At 45.5% G+C, this 19597-nt stretch overlaps 1 protein-coding gene across 2 annotated transcripts; it reads left to right on the top strand.

Annotated features, from left to right (window-relative positions):
• Positions 1-317: 317 nt before the first annotated feature.
• On the top strand, positions 318-19037 carry dact1 (dishevelled-binding antagonist of beta-catenin 1). 2 transcript variants are annotated; one of them, XM_023430423.2, is made up of 4 exons: positions 318-1089; positions 9301-9430; positions 10656-10769; positions 12538-19037. In XM_023430423.2, the coding sequence occupies exons 1-4, from the start codon at positions 790-792 to the stop codon at positions 14691-14693; spliced, it is 2700 nt and encodes an 899-aa protein (XP_023286191.1). In that variant the 5' UTR covers positions 318-789; the 3' UTR covers positions 14694-19037. The 2 variants fall into 2 exon arrangements, with proteins under 2 accessions (XP_023286191.1, XP_023286192.1); XM_023430424.2 differs by lacking the exon at positions 10656-10769.
• The last annotated feature ends 560 nt before the right edge of the window (positions 19038-19597 follow it).

The following is a 19597-nucleotide window of genomic DNA, read 5'->3' as shown; positions in this document are numbered from 1 at the left end:
TTTTCTGTGGTTTTTGTTTTTATTTCATTTTACGTTTTGTTGTTTGAATTTGTTTTAAAGCAGGTTAACTTGTTTAGTTTAGTTTAGTTTAGTTTAGTTTAGTGTGCAGCCTACATGTGTATATCTTACTCTTTTCTTTTCAATATTACCACACGTTATAACGACGATCACGATGTTTTATTTTGAAGGTCACAACAGGAAGTGTTTGTTTTCATTGTTGCTGACGTGATTCAGCTCGCTCCGTCAGACAGCGTGGAGGGGGCGGGGCTTATCGGCCTCGGTGCAGCTGTGACGCGGTCGGTCAGTCTGGACGGAGCTTCAGGAGGAGCGGCAGCAGGACGGAGCTCACCCCGACCCTCCACCTCACTCTGTCGGATCTACCCACCGCTACAGCCACGGGGCATGCTGGGATTTACCTGGACACCTACCTGAGTGGACCCGGGACCCATTTACCGGATTAATTTCACCTGTTATTCCGCAGGAGGACCGTTAGACCACCGGTTGATACTAGGAGCTGCAGAGACCAGTTTGAGGATCAGAGTCTGGATTCACTTTGTGCCCGAGTCTGTTTAACTCGGTTTTATTTACTCGGTTTAACTGAACCAAGACAGTTGAACCAGGTGATTAACCCAGGTGAGTGACTCCAGGTGATTCCTCTCAGTTGATCCGGTGTCTACTGAGGCGTCCCGCTGCGCTCCGCCCCGCACAATGCTGTTCAAGTCCGGCAGATCCTCCGGACCCTGATGCTGCAGAGACCCTGAGGTCACACCGCAGAGTCTGACGGAGGACATGCTGCTGTCCGCGCCCTCCAGGCGGGACACGGACGGCCGCTGCAGCCGGGACAGAGCGGCTGCGGACGCGGATGCGGCGGAGCGGCAGCGCTCTGTGCGGGAGCGGCTGGAGGCCACCGTGTCCGGGCTCGGGGAGCTGGAGTACCTGCGGCAGCGGCAGGAGGTGCTGGTCCGGGCCGCGCTGGAGCTCCGGGAGTCGGCGGCGGAGGAGGAGGAGGCGGAGCGGCGGAGGGAGGCTCAGCTGAGCTCCGAGGAGAAGCTGCTGGAGGAGAACATCCTGCTGCTCAGGAAACAGCTGGTAGGTCCTGACCTGTCTGTCTCATGACCTCTGACCTCCCTGACCCCAGTCTGCAGGGATGACTCAGGTGTGTGGTGTGAGGTCAAAGGTCATAGGTGAAGGCGGGGTCAGCCTGTTTTCTTTTTAATATAGAAACAGAGGATGTGATGAACAGAACAGGAGGAGAGAGATGACCCGGTCTGTCCTTTACTGATGACGCTGATTGATTCAGAAGAATGTGACAGTGAATTAAATTGAAGTACTTTCAAAATAAATTAGAACATGAATAAAGATTTCAAAAATAAAAAACCGGAAAGTGTCAGTTAAAACTAAAACATTTACACACATGAAAAATATTTGAAAAATGACTTTATAAATCAACAGGTGAGTGTGACAGTCAGTAACACAGTGGATCAGCAACTATCTGCAGAGTTCAAACTGTTTTCATCATCTTTTTATTCATATTTCAATGACTTTCCTCAAAAAGACAAAACGCCCTGATTCTCTGGGACATTTCTTGTTTTTATTGGAAACATGTTGAATTCAATGTTTTTAATATTCTGGAGTTTGAAAGCCAAGAGAGGAAAGTAATTTTTTTTTTTTTTTTTTTGCCAGGATCTTTTTTATTTTTTTTTATTTTATCAGTGTTTGATTTTGTATTTGATGTTTTAATTTAAATAAATAAATAATTTAAATAAAAGCACCTCTAGGGGGTTTTGTCACTGACAAAAAACAAACAAACAAATTACTACAAAAATGTCTTTTTCTTCTTTTTATAAAAATAAATTTTAGTCAGGATCTACTCAGTGTTTGCTTTTGTAAAAAAAAAAAAGAAAAAAGTTTTTTGTAAAAAATAAAACATTTCTACAATTTTTTCATCTCTGAAAACAAGGCAAGTGAAAAAAATACAATCACAAGTTTTTTTTTTCCCCTAGAAAAAAAAATTACATAGGTGTACTATGAAGAAAAACTTTTTTACGAAAAACAAACTTTTTTTGAATGATCCTGGCAAAAAAAAGTTCACTTGCCTTTCAGGGCTTCCGTAGTTGTTTTTATTTTGTAGCAGTGAAGCTCAGAGAAGAGATTTTTACAAACAGGTCGTTAAATCGCTTTATGTTTGTTTTTAAAAAAGAAGAGGACCCAGACCAGAACCCTGAGGGACTCCTTCAGCATATTCACTCATCTGTTGTGAAATAACACAGGAACATAAACGACTGTTAACTCACAGATTCGTTTCACAAAGGAAGAAAAACTGGAGCTTCATGTTGTAACTACGAGACAGTTTTCTCATAATAATTAGCAAATTTTTTTCTGATAATTATGAGAAAAGGTTCAGAGGGTTGTCAGTCACATTCATATATATTAAAATCTTAAAAGAAAATAATGAATATTATTTTATTAACAGACATTACAGATTATTTATTATTACATGAATCATGTTCCAGCTGATGGAGTCACTTGTTCTCCTTTAATGAGGAGGATTCATCTTTAATGTCAGATAATAAACATCCCGAAGACGATGATGTCATGGATGATGAACCCACACTGTTTTAATCTGTGAGTGTGTGTGTTGGTGGGGGGTGGGGAGAGGCGAGGGGGAGGGTTTATGTTTGACTGAAATGAACTCCTCTGGTCTGATCCTCTGCCCCCCGCGGCTCAGAGAGGATGCTGGGAGTCTCAGTGATCCCAGGTTTAAGATATTTAACCAGGGAGGAGGGGGAGTGTATGTGTGTGTGTGTGTGTGTGTGTGTGTGTGTGTGTGTGTGTGAAATCTAAACACCCGCTTTCAATTAAAGAGGCGTGATGAGCCATCGTGGCCTGAAGCAGCTCAGACAGAATGAACACACACACACACACACACACACACACACACACACACACACACACACACACACACACACTGTCTGGTCTTCATGTTGGTTGTTTTCAGTCAGGCAGTGTGATCAGTCGTCTCTGGTCATGTGACTGAAGACTGTAGTGGTGCAGACCTCCACACAGGGACTCGGTGAACTGGACTGTGGACTTCGTTGAAGCTGGTTTGTCGTGACCTCAGACCGTGACGGAGAGTCGGGTCCAAACGTCATCGCACACGTAGCACACAACCGAAGACGGTCCGGGTCAGGCGTTTCCTCACCTGCAGGAAGTATCTGTTCTGGTTAATGCGAGGGGGGCGGGGCCTGACGGTGTCTCTCCATTTGGACGTTTACGTTTCGTCCTCCACCCTCGGATGTTCGTATTCCTCTGGTTTCACAGTTGAACTTCCTGTGGCTCCAGACCTGCTCAGTGTTCAGGAGGACGTCTGGACCAGTCTTCTTACAGACCTGCGTCAGTCAGACAGAGTCTCTCTCCTCAGCTCAGTCCACAGCATCTCTGCTGGATTCAGGTCTGGGCTGGACCCCTCCAGGAAGTGGATATCCTGTGATGTTTAGGGTCATTGTCTTCTCCTGAGGTGGACAGACACCCTGACATTATCCTAGAAGAGTCCTTGATGAACTTAATGATGTGGAGCTGCTCCAGGTCCAGGTCCAGAGGCAGCAGAGACCCAGATCCTGATGCTCCCCCCACCCTGCTCCACCTGTGGGAGGAGATCAGTCCATAGAACAGTTTCCAGGACTGTTGTGGAGAGTGAGACTTCAGGACTGTTGACTGATGAAGATCCAGACTCTTCTTCATCCTCAGACTCTGAGGTCAGACAGTCTCTGAGACCTTTGTTGTGCGGCCTGGTTCACATCAGCTGATGTTTCTCTAAACGTCTCGATGTGGTTTATGAGTCAAAGTGTCTTTGAGCCTCTAAACGTCTGATCTGGTCTCACTCGCTGACTCCAGGTCTGATGAGTCCTGACTCTCCCCACGGAGTCCGACAGCAGCTTCTTCTTCTCCTTCTCTGGTTTTATCTCTGACCCACCTCCATCACTGACCATAGCCTGAGCTCAGCTGAGGGTTATGGTCAGTGAGTCAGCCCCCCCCCCCCCGTGTCATCACACCTCACACAGATGTTTAACCCCCCCTCCCCATTCCCAGACCTGGTCTCCCAGCAGACAGCCTGGTTGTGTCAGTTATGTTGCAGCCTGATCAGTTTCTGAAGCTGGCGTTTGTTGGGTGCTCTTGTGACGGAGGACGTCCTGACGTCACGACGAGTGTCTGTGGTCAGCTGACTGTCAGCTGTCGTCTCTGCGCTGCAACTTTTAACACGTGAGGCGGCACATCGGCGCGTCGCTGTGAGAGCTTTGAAGTCGGGTCGGTGTGAAATCAAACACTGGAGAGGAGCTCCGGTCTGGAGAGTCCTGGAGAGTCCTGGAGAAGTTTCAAGGCCTCAAAATATCCTCAGCACAGTCGCATCATGTGATGTGTGTGAAGTTATGTCGACGCCTCTTTGTGGCGAGATGAACAGCTGCTCTCGTCTTCTGTTCGTCTCAGTTTTAATTGTAACAAGGTTGAAAACGTTGTGTTCAGGTGTTTCACGTTGATGTGAGTCTCGACGCTTCGCTCCGACACCTCGAGCAGTTTCAGCTGGGTTGTGTTTGGGAGGATTACGTCATGTGTGTCGAGGCCTCAGCTCCTCGTCGTGTTTTCACAGACAGGACGTGTTGTTGAAGGAAACCTGATCCCTGATCAGTTCAGATCCCAGTCCTCGGCAAACCTCCGCTCCTCTTCTCCCTCTTCAGACCTCTCTGTCTGTCTGTTGTGTTTTTGGACGTTGTCCCTGCTGCAGCTGCGGCTCCAAACTTGAATCTGGAGCAGATTAGCGACCCCCACCCACCACCCCACCCCCACCTCCCTCCTCCCTCTAAGCAGTAACAAATGGAGATTCCTGCGAGCTGCTGGAAACTCTGCAGATCGACTTTCAGCTCTGTGACGGAGCAGCTGAGGCAGACTCACAGCAAACTGTTCGAACTGTCTGCACAGGAAACACAGGAGACTGGGTCTGGTCCTGGTCCTGGTCCTGGTCCTGGTCCTGGTCTGTGCTCAACTTCATGTCCAACCATTAAAAGTTGGAACTGATCACGTTCCTATTATTTTAAACCTATTGGTGGTCGGGGTTAGGGTCAGCTATTCAGCAGTAACCTCTTCATATAGTGGTTTTATTTATAGAGTCCATCTGTCATGTGTGAAATACTGTGGTGGTAAAACTCTCCATTCTGGACGGGGAACTGTAGGCTATTGTAAAATTATATGCTGAATAGTTGGAGACTTTTATTTCAGTGTCAGGTCTCCTCCATTTCCAAAGACACGGCAGCATGACGACGATGGTGAACTCTGACCTGTGAATGCACCGTGTTGACTGTGATGTCGTGAAGTAGCGTGGGATCATGGGAGTTGTTGTTCTGCCTGCAGCTGAATTATCCACAGAGGTTTCCTCTCCTCTGCGGTGGCCGACCCAAAACTCTCCCGTCAGGAGAAACGAGCGAGAAAATCAGAAACGATGCAGATTCAAAAACACATATGAAAATACAAAAGAAATACAAGAACAAAAACGTGCAAAACATGAACAACAAACAAGCTGCAAACACAGAAACGATGCAACAACAAAAACACACGAACCCTTAAAAGAAATGCAACAGAAAAAGAAAGCGGTGCGTATCCAGGCAACAGAACAGCAGAGCTCCAGGCCTCTAGGGGGAGCTCTGAGTGGAACACCCATAGACTGTCCACAAGCTAACGCTAACACTTGCTACGTTTTCTGTTGCTATTTTAAAATATTGTAAAATTTACGGCCAAATGTAAAAAAAGAACACAAACCTTTTTATGTCGCCTCTTCTTTCTGTCAAAGGTCAAAGGTGAAGTCATAGGTTAGCAGTGTTTTTTCTGTTGCATTTGTTTTTTATTTTGTGTTTTTGTTGCGGAGCGTTTGACCTCGTCAGCCACCGTACTCTTCCTCTCCATAACAAACAGACCAGCTGATTAGAACCAGTAAAAACACTGAATCAACATCAGTGTTTCTGACACTGTTCAGACCACACAGGTCAGGGAGGGGCTCAGCTCGTTTCCCTGACAACAGCAACACTCACACATGCTCATGGAGGAAGTGATGTCATTGACAGGCGACCAATGAAATGGAGCGTTACCATGATTAAAATCACAGATTTTTCTGGTGTGTGTGTAACATCACTTCCTGTAGTGTAGGCGGGGCTTGACGCTCGCTGTCAGCTGGTTGATTGACAGGAGAAACAGCTGGATGAGCGTTGGTTTGTGTTTGAACATGCTGCTCATTCCAGAGAGCAGCTGCTGCTAAGACACACACACACACACACACACACACACACACACACACACACACATTTAATTTCTCTTTACAGAAGAAAAGTTTCCACAGTGAAACAAACAGTGAATCAGCTGAACTCTGACCTTTGACCTCTCTGACTTCCTCTGTGATCAATCGGTTTAACTGTGATCAATCTAACGATAAAATACAGATGTTATCAGCCTCTCCAGATGTTTGACTGGAAAGAGATTTACCTGTCCAGGTGTTTGACTGTGGACAGACTCATTAATATTGTAGGTGATCAATTATTTGTCATGTATCAATCATGATATGTACAATCATGTATTTGTGATCATGTATTGGTGATCGTGTATTGGTGATCATGTATTGGTGATCGTGTATTGGTGATCTTGTATTGGTGATCATGTATTGGTGATCGTGTATTGGTGATCATGTATTGGTGATCGTGTATTGGTGATCTTGTATTGGTGATCATGTATTGGTGATCGTGTATTGGTGATCTTGTATTGGTGATCATGTATTGGTGATCATGTATTGGTGATCATGTATTGTGATCATGTATTGGTGATCTTGTATTGGTGATCGTGTATTGGTGATCTTGTATTGGTGATCGTGTATTTGTGATCTTGTATTGGTGATCATGTATTGGTGATCGTGTATTGGTGATCATGTATTGGTGATCATGTATTGTGATCATGTATTGGTGATCATGTATTGGTGATCGTGTATTGGTGATCTTGTATTGGTGATCATGTATTGGTGATCATGTATTGGTGATCATGTATTGTGATCATGTATTGGTGATCTTGTATTGGTGATCGTGTATTGGTGATCTTGTATTGGTGATCGTGTATTTGTGATCTTGTATTGGTGATCATGTATTGGTGATCTTGTATTGGTGATCATGTATTGATGATCATGTATTGATGATCATGTATTGGTGATCATGTATTGGTGATCATGTATTGGTGATCAGACAGCAGCAGTGTGTTTCTGTTTCTCTGCAGCAGCTCAGTCGCAGGAATGCGGCACATGACCTGTGAGCAGCGCTGCATAACCCGCATGTTTTCCATCTCAGGAGGGGGGAGGGTGTGATTCAGACTGGGTGTGTGTGTGTGTGTGTGTGTGTGTGTGTGTGTGTGTGTGGAGGGGGTGGGGAGTGGGGACAGCAATTTTGATAATTAATCATTTTAGACAGATCAAAGAAAACATCAGATTGGTCATTAATGTAGATAATTATGAATCTGCAGAAAGAGACGTTAACAGTGATTCAAATCCTTCACTGAAGTAAAAGTTTTACTGAGGTAAAAGTATCATTACCACAGAGTACATATACTTCATACAAGTGCAAGTTTTACTGAGGTAAAAGTATCAACAAAATGAACTCAGAGTATCAGGAGTAAAGATTTTTATAAATGCAGAGGATGGGACTTGAAGTTTGTTTGCTCTTTTATTCTGGTGGGTTTAGAAGCTTCCTGTTTGTATAAAGGGATCATGTGATCTGTGTTTGAAGCAGCTGCAGCTGTCACAGAGATGCAGAGCAGGACACGGTGTCGAGGTTTAAAGTAGGAGCTTGAAAAGTAAAGGAAAGAGCACCAGTTGTTTTTCACAGTAAGACGCGCTTTTGTCTGATCAGTAACATCCTGATTCACCGTGGACGTCAGAGCCGCAGACAGTTTACAGTTTAATCCAGTTCCTCACAGGGATGTTTAATGACTCAGTTATCAGTCTGATTCCATGGAACAGCTCCTCTGTCCCTCCCTGACCAACGCAATGCTTTTCTTCTTTTAATACAAGTGTTGTTGGAGTTCAGCTTCACCTGCTCCGAGGTGCACGGAGACAGGAGGACGTCCGAGGAGGTAAAAAAAAAAACTCCAGCAAAAGTGTTGCTTGTAGGAGTTTTTTACCTCCTCTGTCCCTCCCCAGCTCTCCCACATGAAGACACACACTGTGTGTCGGTGATATTTGTGAGGCGGGAACAAACGGACACTCACAGGGAGCGTTTCAGCTCCACGTCACCTGGCTGCAGGAGATTCAGCTTCTTGGCTTCTGGTTCGGTTGTTAGACAGATTCCTGTTCCCGCCATCGAGGCCTCTTCTCTGCTGTTGACGTGTGATCAATAGGAAAGAGCACCTGAGCAGGTGTAAACACACTGCGATCAGCAGAGGTGGAAATATATCTCACAAGCGAACATATGGAGAGTTTAGAAGATATCGGTTCGGTTCAGACCCGAGTCTCGTCTCAGATTCATCACGTCTCCACCATGTTTGTGTCTGTAGCCGTGCTTCAGAGAGTTTCCTCTCAGAGGAGACCCGGGTCAGGACTCTGATCAGGACTGAGGAACAGAACCTGTTTATTTTGGGAACATTATTGTTATAGTGGGGGGGTCTCTAGGGGCCCCGAGGCCCCTCAGCTCACGAGTGTCTTATGTCAGTCGGTGCTCATTAACTTTTCATACTTTAGTTCTCAGTAGGAGTTTGAGTGCAGGACTTTTATTTTTACACTGTGGTACTGGCCCTTTAATCCACAGGAAATAGAGAAGAAAATAAAGTTTTAGCTTTAGCTTCAGTTTAGCTTCCATTCAGACTAAACTTCTCAGTCTCTTCAGAAACTTTAGCTGCTGGAGACAGATATTTGGTGTCTGGACGTCTCTGTTTTCTCTCCTTACAGTCCCACTTTCATCTGCTCATCCATCTTTCAATCTGAGCAGATCTGAGTTCTGCAGCTTTAAAGCTTCACAGGTTTTAATCTGTTGCTTAATATCTCCCTTTACTTAGTTTATTTAGTTTTAAATCTTATTACATTTATTCAGAGTGAAACACTTTGGGCTCTCACTGCTCTGTAAATAGATCCACTGGGGTTTTCTGTCTGTGTTTGTTCTGGTTTGTGTTCTCTGTCTGGTTTATTAAAGTTTCCTCTGGTCTCCTCTGGGATCAGGACTCTGTTTGTTCTGTTGTTTTGGGGCAAAGAGAGTTCAGAGCTGAAATATGCTGACTGTGTGTTTTCAGAACTGTCTGAGGAGGCGGGACGCTGGTCTCATCACTCAGCTCCAGGAGCTGGACCGACAGATCAGCGACCTGCGACTGGACACCGAGGCGTCACATGACCAGCTGGAGACCGACAGCCGACCAAGCTCAGGTACATCAAACTCCCAGAGTCCTGACTAGACGTAACACGCTGAAACAGTTAATCTGTGACTGATCAGAAACAGGAGGAAAAACCTGGTCAGGGTTTTAGATTTCTTCGGTCTGAGCAGACCTGAGGAACATTTTTTCCCTGCTGTTCTTTTAAATGCTTTCATCAGCTGTAGCTCCAGTTACCTGCTGCTGCTGTAGTACTCACACATTCCCTCCTCACAGTAACTTTATTTCTTTATTTTCTCTTCTGTCTAGTGACAAGTCATTTACCGAAACATCCACTGAAAAAAAATATATATATTTCAATAAAACTGAAAGGAGAGTACCTCACAAAACAGTACCAGCACATGTATTCACATTAATCACATGAATCCATCAGTAACAAAGAACTGATCATATCATATATAACCGGATATGACTCACAGGGACGAAGACTTTTATTTTGACGCTTGAAGTACATTTACCTCTCAGTACATTTACCTCTCAGTACTGTAGTACTTTTACCATCATGTGTTGTTGGTGTGTGGTGAGGATGGTTTGTGGAGACAGTTATAATTTGGTGTTGTCTTGAATTCAGAGAGAACTGATGAAAGTGTGTGATAGAGACGATTGTGTAGAGAACTGCATCATCTGCAAATAGGTGACTCTTTGCTGCTCAACGCTGATTTTAAATCTCCTCCAGTGTAAAGGTGTGTGTCCATGTGTAGTGTGATTATAGATCAGCTCTAGCTTCTATATTAATACTGTGAAAGTATCAAAGCCTCAGTCCACAGAGAAATGCACACAGCCTGTATTCAGAAACTGAGCCTTAAAACCAGCCGTCAGGACTTCTGGAACTTTGTGATGTCACAACAAAGCAGTCACCAAGCCCCGCCCACCTGGACCCACCATCCAAACCTTGCAGGATTTTTACCTCAAATCTGCTATTGGATCGCTCAGCAAACAGTCAGCAAATCAGAAGAGAGGAGGCTCAGTGACTTCAAATAAAACACAGAAGAAGAGGAAAATATGGAGCTTTAATATTTTTATGAAAATGGAAAACGTGGTACCTTTAGTGATCTTAAGGACTTGAGACCAGAACTAGAACCGGTCTGACTTCCGACCCTCAGAACTAGATGTGTTAAAAAAGTTTTTGTTGTCTGGGCTTCCGTGCATCACAGGGCTACAACAGTGTGGTTACCTGTGTTTTAATGGTCATGACATCACTTCCTGTCTGTGTCTCTCAGGTTTCTATGAGTTGAGTGACGGGGCGTCCGGCTCTCTCTCTAACTCGTCCAACTCGGTCTTCAGCGAATGTTTCTGCTCGATGGCGGACGCTGACGGACGCCTCCCGTCCACAGGTACACACCCACCCCCACCAATCGCTTCAGAGACTACACACATCAGCTGGTCTGTTTCTGTCCAATCATCTACCAGAAAGCAAAAACCTTCCTGTGTGGAGTCAGTGAAACACGAAGGAGCTGCTGAGTCTGAGTCTCATTATCTCTGTTTACATACTGTCGCCATCAACCTCCGCTGAACACACTGGTTTCCTGTTTCTCAACCCCCTCCTCCTCTTCCTCCTCCTCTTTCTCCTCCTCCTCTCCTCTGCTGTTTTATGTTGCTGTGCTCCTTTTGGTCACTCCGCTGTATAAACACACACACACACACACACACACACACACACATTGACACCTACAGATCCACCAAATGTGTAAACACGAACACACACACACACTGAGGCTTGAGCTTGGCCTTCAAAATAAAAGTCATCCTTTGAAGTGGAGCTGTATACAGTTCAGGTTGACTCGGTCACTTTACTTTGTAAATCTCCGTCTGTGAACTGAGCGGTTCAGACTGACGCTGTGAGAATGATTAAATCAGTTATGGACAGTGTTGAATCCAAACAGCCTCACAGCTGCTGCTCACTCTGTCTACACGTCGGACCTGTGTTACATGTGATGCCCCTGGGCTCACAGTCGTCACCTTGAATCACCGGGTGACCTGAGCGCCTGACGTCAGTGTGACTCTGAACGAGGTGGTCTCATTTCTGGAGCAGATCCTCCAGGTTCTGGTCTGACAGCTGGTGCGTTCACTAGCTCCTGTAAAAGTGGTGGTAACACAAAGTCAGAGCAGTTAGCTGTGAGCCTTGCCGGCTGATGTAGTGTACCATCTTAGCTTAGCCTCGCTAACGCTACGTAGGCTTTGACCCCCCTGAAGCTCAACGCTCTGCAAGAAAACATGTAAACAGACAAAACAAACAACTTCAGAAACATCTTTACTCAGAACACAGAGGAAGTGTTTCCAGGGGACACTAACAAGTCGTTCAATGCTTTGTGACTTTTGAAGTTAAAAGCTTTGAACAACATGTGCACATGGATGTGTTTTAACACATGTATGCAAGTGCGTCCCAGCCGGGTTCATCACTCTTTAGTGTCCCCTGGAAACACTTCCTTTGTGTAATATGAGTATTTGCAGCTCATGTGTGGTCAAACTGATGAAGATGTTTCTGAATCTGTTTGTGTTTCGTCTATTTGCATGTGTTTTCTTAAGCTGCAGATTGTTGCGCTTCAGGGCCACCAAAGATTTTGACCTAATTTGTTCTGAGCTGTGAATAAATTACAGTCAGTTATATTCAACGTCCTCGCACGGATTCGTTACACCGTTTAGCTCAGTTTTATTTCTGTTTGAATTTTGACTTGTGCCTCTAATCCAGGTCTGATGCTGTTTAAATCATTTCCAGGAGCGGCAGTGAACGTGAAGAGTTAACATTTCACAGCACACTGTCTCCACAGAAAAGAATTTTCCACTTACTAATGCTTAGACTCTCCATCCACAGCTGAACCAAACAGGGTCATTACCACACTCAACAGACCATTTCATCAGAACTGCATTGCTTGGAAACAGCTCTGTCCAAGTTAACTTCCTGTCAGCTGTTGACATTAGGAAACGCTGCAACACTGAAATAAACTTAGATCCATTTAGACTGTTTATGTTTGAGACTGCGAAGTGTTTAGCAGGCGGGTTTACAGCAGACCTGGACCTGAAATGAGAGCTGTGAATATCCAGAACCTGCTGCTTTGTCTGGACCTGATCTCTAATGTCACATTCCTTCTCGTTCTCCTTCAGATGAGCTGCCCAGCTGTTTGGAGTGTGACGGTCTGGTCGGAGGACTCTGTGACGACTTTTCTTCTGGTACAGTTCGTCGCTCAGTCTCCGCTCCTCACCCGCCCACCCTGGATCCTGTCCCCTTAGTGGCCTCCTGTGACTCCCAGTCTAAGTACCACTGCGACCTGGTGGCCCGAAATGGCAGCGACGTGTTCCGGTACCCGAGCCCGCTGCACGCTGTGGCCGTCCAGAGCCCCGTCTTCCTCCAGATGTTGAGTCATGGCGGTCACGGCAGAGACGAAGGGCTTCTGAAAGCCATCGAGGCCGGTGTCGAGGGTCTCCGACCAGAATCTGCTTCTGTTCCAGCTCCTCTTGTACCTCAGAGCTCCTCCTGGCCGGCCCCCACTTCCTCTTCCTCCCAGACCCCGTGTCACAAGCGTCTGGACAGCTACATCTACAGTCTGCTGCAGCGGAGAGCCTTGCCCATCAGGACCAGCAGACCCAGGACCAGCATCAGCACTGACCCATCAAAGAGCATCCTGCGGCAGGCGAGTCTCTGTGTGAGGCAGGTCTCTGGTCTCAGCTCTGGTTCTGGTTTAGGGACTCTGAGGTTGACTGAACTCAAACCCTCCCGGGCAGCAGGAGGAGGATCCGCAGACGGTGCTGCCGCCTTCTCCCCTCAGAGGCAGTGGTCTGTGGAAAGCAAAGGTGAAGAGCAAGAGATCCAAAATGGTTTCCACGGTGGCGGCGATGACACGATGATCAACAACAGTGACTTGGCACCGAACCAGAACAGCTCTCCTCTTACTAACGGCATCCAGAACGACGGTTTCTTCACCAACAAGGACACCAACACAAGCACCAACAGTCTGATGAAAAAGAAGAGCAAAGGGCTTCTTCTTCCCTCAGCAGCGTCCATCGTGACTCTGCCTAAAGACGCCAGGGAGCTGAGCAGTCCCAAAGCTAACTCCACCCCCAAAGAGACCAAGCAGCCATGTTACCCCCCTGACCAGGACCTGCTCCTCGGATCTACTCCTAAGAACAGCCACAAGCCTCTCCCAACAGACCAGACAGACGGAGGCGATAGGTCAGTGCCAGAGCTGGCCAGTGCGGGGTCGTCCTCCCCGAGTCAGGATGAAGCAGGAGGAGACGAAGGAGAAGGAGGAGGGAGTCACATGGTTAACGCCAAGTACATCCCTTCTCAGCGGCAGAACATCAAACTCCGCAAGGGTGGCAGCAAGAGTGTCAAGACTGTCAAGGTGAAGACAAGTCGGGCCTCTGAACGCAGTGAGCCCGCAGAGAGGAGAGGGGATAAATCCCACCACAGGTCCAGTTCTAAAAAGTCCCGGCTGCTGGAAGACGGAGGCTCCGCCCACATGAAAGTCTCCAAGAGATCACCTGTCGGGGCTCCTGGGGTGTCCTCCTCCAGAGTCAACAAACGCCTCCCTGTGTCCATCCCCGAGGGTCGAGTCCTGGACAAGCACGCCACATCGACGCTAAGCAGCGTGCGGTCAGGTGTATCCAAGCACCATCACCATGGAAACCACCACCACTACAGTGGTACCCACCACCATCACAGTCACCATCATCATCATCACCACGGGCGTGACCAGGTCGTGGTCATCGCCAAACCAAAACACAAACGAAATGATTACCGGCGGTTGCGTGCGATCATGGAGGTCCCGTACGACGAGGCGTTCAGGCGCGCTCAGCGGCGGCAGAGAAAAGAGCTTCTCAGCCATTCTCCAGCCGGCGTGTACCTCCCCTCTGGTGAGCAGCTGAGCAGCCCGTACTCTTACGTCGGAGGAAGTGACTCAGAGTATTCGGCCGAGTGTGCGTCGCTCTTTCACTCCACCATCGTGGACACCAGTGAGGACGAGAGGTCCAACTACACCACCAACTGCTTCGGAGACAGTGAGTCCAGTGAGGAGGAGTATGTGGAGGAGAGCACCACCACCAGTGATACTGAGGAGAGTGGAGGAGGTGGGGCTGGGGGTAGGACAGGTGGAATGGGCAGGGGGTGGAGCCAGTTAGGGGCACCAGGGGCCAGGGCGGTGGGGCAGGAAATGACTCCGGCTCAGGCGAAGGCCTTCGTCAAGATTAAGGCCTCTCACAACCTGAAGAAGAAAATCCTGAGGTTCAGGTCGGGCTCGCTCAAACTCATGACCACCGTGTGAGACGGCTGGAGGCGGGAAATCACGCCGCTGCCCCCCTGACCCTGCTCGACCGATCTGAACCAGAGCCAGATCAGCTGGGGTGCCTTACCCATGCACTTGTAGTGTATCTGAACCAAATCTCATGTAGAAACAGTCCTGAGGGAGGACAGGTGCTGGGACACTTATGAAGTGGACAAACACTTTTCTACAGTGACATTTGAACCAACCCCAAGCCTCTTTCGCCTGAGAGACAAATCCAAACCAGTCGTCCATCTTTGTAAAAGTATGTGTGACATTTGTCCAGGCTGATCCCCGACAACAACAAAAAGTCCATGGATTTTTTTTCTAAATTTACTATCTTCTTCATATCCTTTGTTAACCGTCTGTGTTCACCAGTGGAGTCCATCTGACTGGCTCAGTGTCGAGGTAATCGTGACTTCAGGAGTAGAAGTTTTCTGACGTCTAAATGCTAAAGAGGGAACGAGGAGGAATGTTGTTGTCAATAATCTTGTAACGGTGCTCCTAAGCCACTTGATTGGCAAACATATCATCCCATCAGCTCCCTGAGTCTAAATTTACCTTCACGTGGATCATGTGGGGTTTTACTTTCCAATAAAGGAGCTTTTTCAAAGCTCTGATATTGCTACATAGCTAACGTTAGCATTAACAGGTGTGTATTTAGTCTACCAGTCTCGCCCTGAGCTTCAGCCATCATTGTGTTTACAGTACAAGAGGTTATAATACATCCTCTGAGCAGCTACTTCTTCAAGGCAGACTTGATGCTACAATGACTCAGTATCGGAAAGTGACAGGACGGGCCGGGGCTAGCTGGTTAGCATGCTAACTTCAGTAGAGGAAAAGAAGGGATAGAAATAGAGGCAAAACAAAGGGGATTCTCTCCATCTCTGGAGACAGCTGTTGATGAGCAAAGGAATGAAGTTTTATGCTGAACTCAGAACATTTCTTCTAGACTGGAGAGTAAACAGCTGCTAATGCTAACGTTAGCTTTGTAGCAATTGTAAAACTTACAAGCAGCTCCTTTAGGGAAAATTGAGGGTGTGGTTTCACTTGTGAGTGAGAAACACCACGTACCACAGCACTGGGTTGTTCCCATGGGCTCTACAGACAAACATGATCAACATTACTACAGTTCATGATATCACACAAATCAACATGGCCGCTCAAACAGGTATCACTTTGAGACGTTTTTGAATGTCAGACTATTTCTAAATCAGTGGTCATCTCTTCAAACTGCTGGTTCTTCTCATTTCCAACTTCCCACGTTTACAACAAACACAGTTTAAGTTGCATTGTGGGAAACTACTGTTTGTGAAAAGGTAAAGGGGTTGGTCTTGAGTTCGGATGTAGCCAATCAAATTGGCCTCCTTCCCTCCCCTCTGTCTCTTCTGGCCCAACAAGTGCCTCAGCCGATGCAAACCCGGCTGTTAGTCCGACCTGAGAGGCCTCAGTACGCTTCAAACAAACATGATGTCCATCCTGCCTCCTCCATCTCTGTCCAGTCTTTGTAGCAAAGCCAGATTACCATCCAGGCAACGTGGGCAACTTCTCCAGGGCCCCAGACCCTCAAGGCCTCTGTTGTATATGTGTAATTTGGCAAAATCTTTGTGGTAATTTGACTCGGGAATATACACCAGCAAAGCAAATTGAACTTAAATGCGTGTTGCCACAAGGTACCATTTGTACCAATCCTGAGTCTTTTAGAGCGTTTTCAAACCTTCAGGTTATTTGCTCTGGTCTGAATCTGGAGGATGAGTTGTTAACTTATATTTTCCTCTTGGTTTGGTTTCTTAAAAAAGCATCAGTAAAAGACACTCACTTCTCTCCCTGAGTACCTTAACATCTATTTTTAATCTCCTCGTTTACGTGATCATGACAGTATCCATGTTTCTGATCACCTGTGAGTGGTTGTGTCTTCAGAGTTCTGTACCAACAAAGATTACTCAGAGACCTGGATCAGGGTTTTACAGGTTTTACCCCTGCTCGCGAACTCTCCGTCAGGAAGGAGGTTTCAGACGCTGCTCAATGATCTGAAAGGCACTTTGTTTGAAGCGGGCCGAGGCCTTTAATGTCTCTATTGGACCTGTGCTCTCTGGTTTCTGGTAGAATGAGTTTTAGTCAGGTTCTTCAGAGAGTTGTTAGGAAAGTTCTTCAGATGGTTCCTCAAATGTTTCTTAAAACATTTCTCAATGTCTCCAGATGGTTGTTTAGAAAGTTGTCCAGAGGGTTCTTCAGATGTTCCTAAGTTGGGTTGAGGGTTTAAGTGGGATCTCTCTGCAGTAATCTCTTTATTTCCTGCACTTTGAGACAGACTGTCAGTAGACAGGACGGACGACGGGACCCTGTTGATCTGTTGTTTGTATGTAGCCTTGTTTTTGTATTTATTATCACACAAACTTTTGCCCTTTGCTGAAGCGCACCGGCACGCCAAACATCTGTAAATGCTTCTCTTTTTATTAGATGATCCTGGTTTAAGTTTTTTTTTTTTTTTTTTTTTTTCAGAAAGCTATTTAAAACCTAATATATTTGCTTGGTACATATTGGATACCACACATGGTACTAACTGACTGACAGCTGGGCCTGAGCTGCAGTTTATATAACATTTCTATACTAAGTCTGATGTGTCTTTAATACTTCCACCACTGTTGCCACAATAACCTATTTATACAGCATTTAGAGGTGAAAACCAGAATAACATTTGGTTTGTTTTTATTTTTTGCAAAATTTTATTGTCACTGCTGGGGGAATCTTGTCCTCAGGTTTTCGTGATTCGCTTCTTTGAAATCAGTGAAATGACCCGTTTCTCCATGAGATGTTCTAAGTCCAGCAGACCGTTTTCTTTCTTCCAACAGCTGTTGCCATGGAGATACAAGGTATTTCATTGTGTTTTACTCTTTAATTTTACAACATGTTGCCAATTCTTTATTAAACCCACAGCAGTGTGAAATAAAGTTGCTGAAATGCTTTTGAACCCTTGGCTAAATGTAATCAGGGTGTTTAAAAAACACCAACCAAACCAAGCCTAGTTTTATCTGAGACGCCCACATTTCACCTGCAAACTTACAAAGCTGCGCTCGCTCGTCAGAACGGTTTGATAAATCATTTCGTTTTCTTTCTTCTCCAGAGTCAGATGCCTCAGATGTGTTTATAGCAGCTTTTTTACCAAGTGAAACCAACAGCAGCTGCTATAAAATGACTCATTCTCAGTTAAAACAATATGATGTGAACACTGTGTTAGAGCAAAGACTGGAGGCAGGTGGAGACCTCTAGCTAGTGTTGCTACCAAACAGCTAGCATAGTAAATGCTATATTAGGTATTTAGTTAGATGTTTAAAGCTACGTGGTTGATGCTATAGTAGCTACAAATGGTAACATTGGCTATCAATTACTCACAAACAGCTAGCAAAATCTGATGTTACGTTAGCTGTGTCTAGCTAACTGATGTTGTACCGTGACGTTTTTAGCTACTTTAGCAGAAACACTATAGACGGATGAACTGTTAGCCTAGCTCCATTAGAAGAGACAAAAATCCACATTTCAGCAACTACAAGTCTGTCTGATGTGTCTTGTTTATTCAGTGTAGAAATGAACATGTAAACGAGAGCCATTGCAGTTTTAGCAGCAGTTAGCTACAGCTCTGGACAGTCTGAACACATTGATACATAACAGATGCACTAAAACTAACATTAGCTTGCCATCTAATAACTAAGCATAACCCTTAGCCTATGGATCATAACAATCACTTCCCTTGCCCCTACTCTTTGTGCTAAGCTAGGCTAAACACATCCTGGACATACCTGTGTACTAAAGCTCTGACTCTGGATAAGACAGGGATCGAGAGGCTTTCGCTAAAAGTCTGTTTGAAGTTTTCCTCAGCGGGCTCATGCCAAGACGTTGTTGGAGTTTGATGTTCGGCCTTAAATTCGTTTTCTGGAATCTCTTTAAATTCATTGTCCTCGTCTATTCTGGTCCAGAGTTTACATGTTCCAGATATAAATAGCTCTTACAAAGCTCTAAAAAAAAAAAAAACCCACAGAAAGCTTCTCGTCAGCTGTCACGCCGTCTTTGTGTTGAGAGCTATTTTAACTTTCCATTGACTGAGATTTATTTCTGCTGTTTAAACAGTTTTTTTTCATTTAAATCTCTAGTGAGAGTTTAACAGCCAAAAACCTTCAACCACCAAGCTGCTTCATACTGATCCAACAGTCCCAACTTTACTCTTGTAAATGATCATATATGCAACTGTGTGTGACTGTTACTGATACTGTGTGTGTGTATATATCTGTGTATGCCATTACTGGTGCTTTAACCTTTTTATGCTTCATTAAATGTGGACTGTTAACAGCAGCGTTTCATTGTTCTGAGTTCATCTGTTTCCTCCGACCTCGAATCCTGGATTTTGACAGCCTGGAACTGTAAGCGTTTTGTCCCAGTTGGCATCCAGTAATAACCCGTCTCCCTGCTGCTCGGCCCAATCACAAGATATTTAGTGTGTTTTTGAGTTAAGCTGCTTCTCACACTTCTGACTCTATCTGTTGATTTCTCACAGCTCACTTTAAGTTTGAGAAGTCTGGTCTCACTGCAAATTATTTATCTGCCCCACTTTACAATAAGACTAACCTTAATAAGGATTTATAAATGATTTATAGTTAACAAGCTAATTAATTAGCTAGTGAAACATTTATATCATTTACAAAAGTCTTATTGTAAAGTGGGATCTATTTGTCCATAAATAAATAATTATATAATGTTCTAAAATAAGAAAAAATTCCAGCAACACTTGTCAACATCTCGTCGTGTCTCGTATCTCGTCGTCTTATTTTGTGTCTTTGCATCTTGTAGCTTTGCTTGTTGTGTGGCTGCATCTCTCTGGGTCTCATTTTGTCTCGTTGTGACGCTGATGGTGT

The sequence above is a fragment of the Seriola lalandi genome, unplaced genomic scaffold, assembly GCF_002814215.2.
Source record: "Seriola lalandi dorsalis isolate HSWRI2012SDOR001 ecotype SW California unplaced genomic scaffold, Sedor1 jcf7180002054902, whole genome shotgun sequence".
NCBI classification, from domain to species: domain Eukaryota; kingdom Metazoa; phylum Chordata; class Actinopteri; order Carangiformes; family Carangidae; genus Seriola; species Seriola lalandi.
The sequence above is the reverse complement of the archived record's forward strand: the minus strand, read 5'-3'. Positions and strand labels throughout refer to the sequence as shown.

What these genes read in the sequence shown, in the direction of transcription:
- dact1 (XM_023430423.2), top strand. Translation starts at nt 790, where the DNA reads ATGCTGCTGTCCGCGCCCTCCAGGCGGGACACGGACGGCCGCTGCAGC. An exon ending in TGCTGCTCAGGAAACAGCTG is followed by an intron (nt 1,090 to 9,300) that starts GTAGGTCCTGAC and finishes GTGTGTTTTCAG; the next exon opens with AACTGTCTGAGGAGGCGGGA. An exon ending in CGGACGCCTCCCGTCCACAG is followed by an intron (nt 10,770 to 12,537) that starts GTACACACCCAC and finishes GTTCTCCTTCAG; the next exon opens with ATGAGCTGCCCAGCTGTTTG.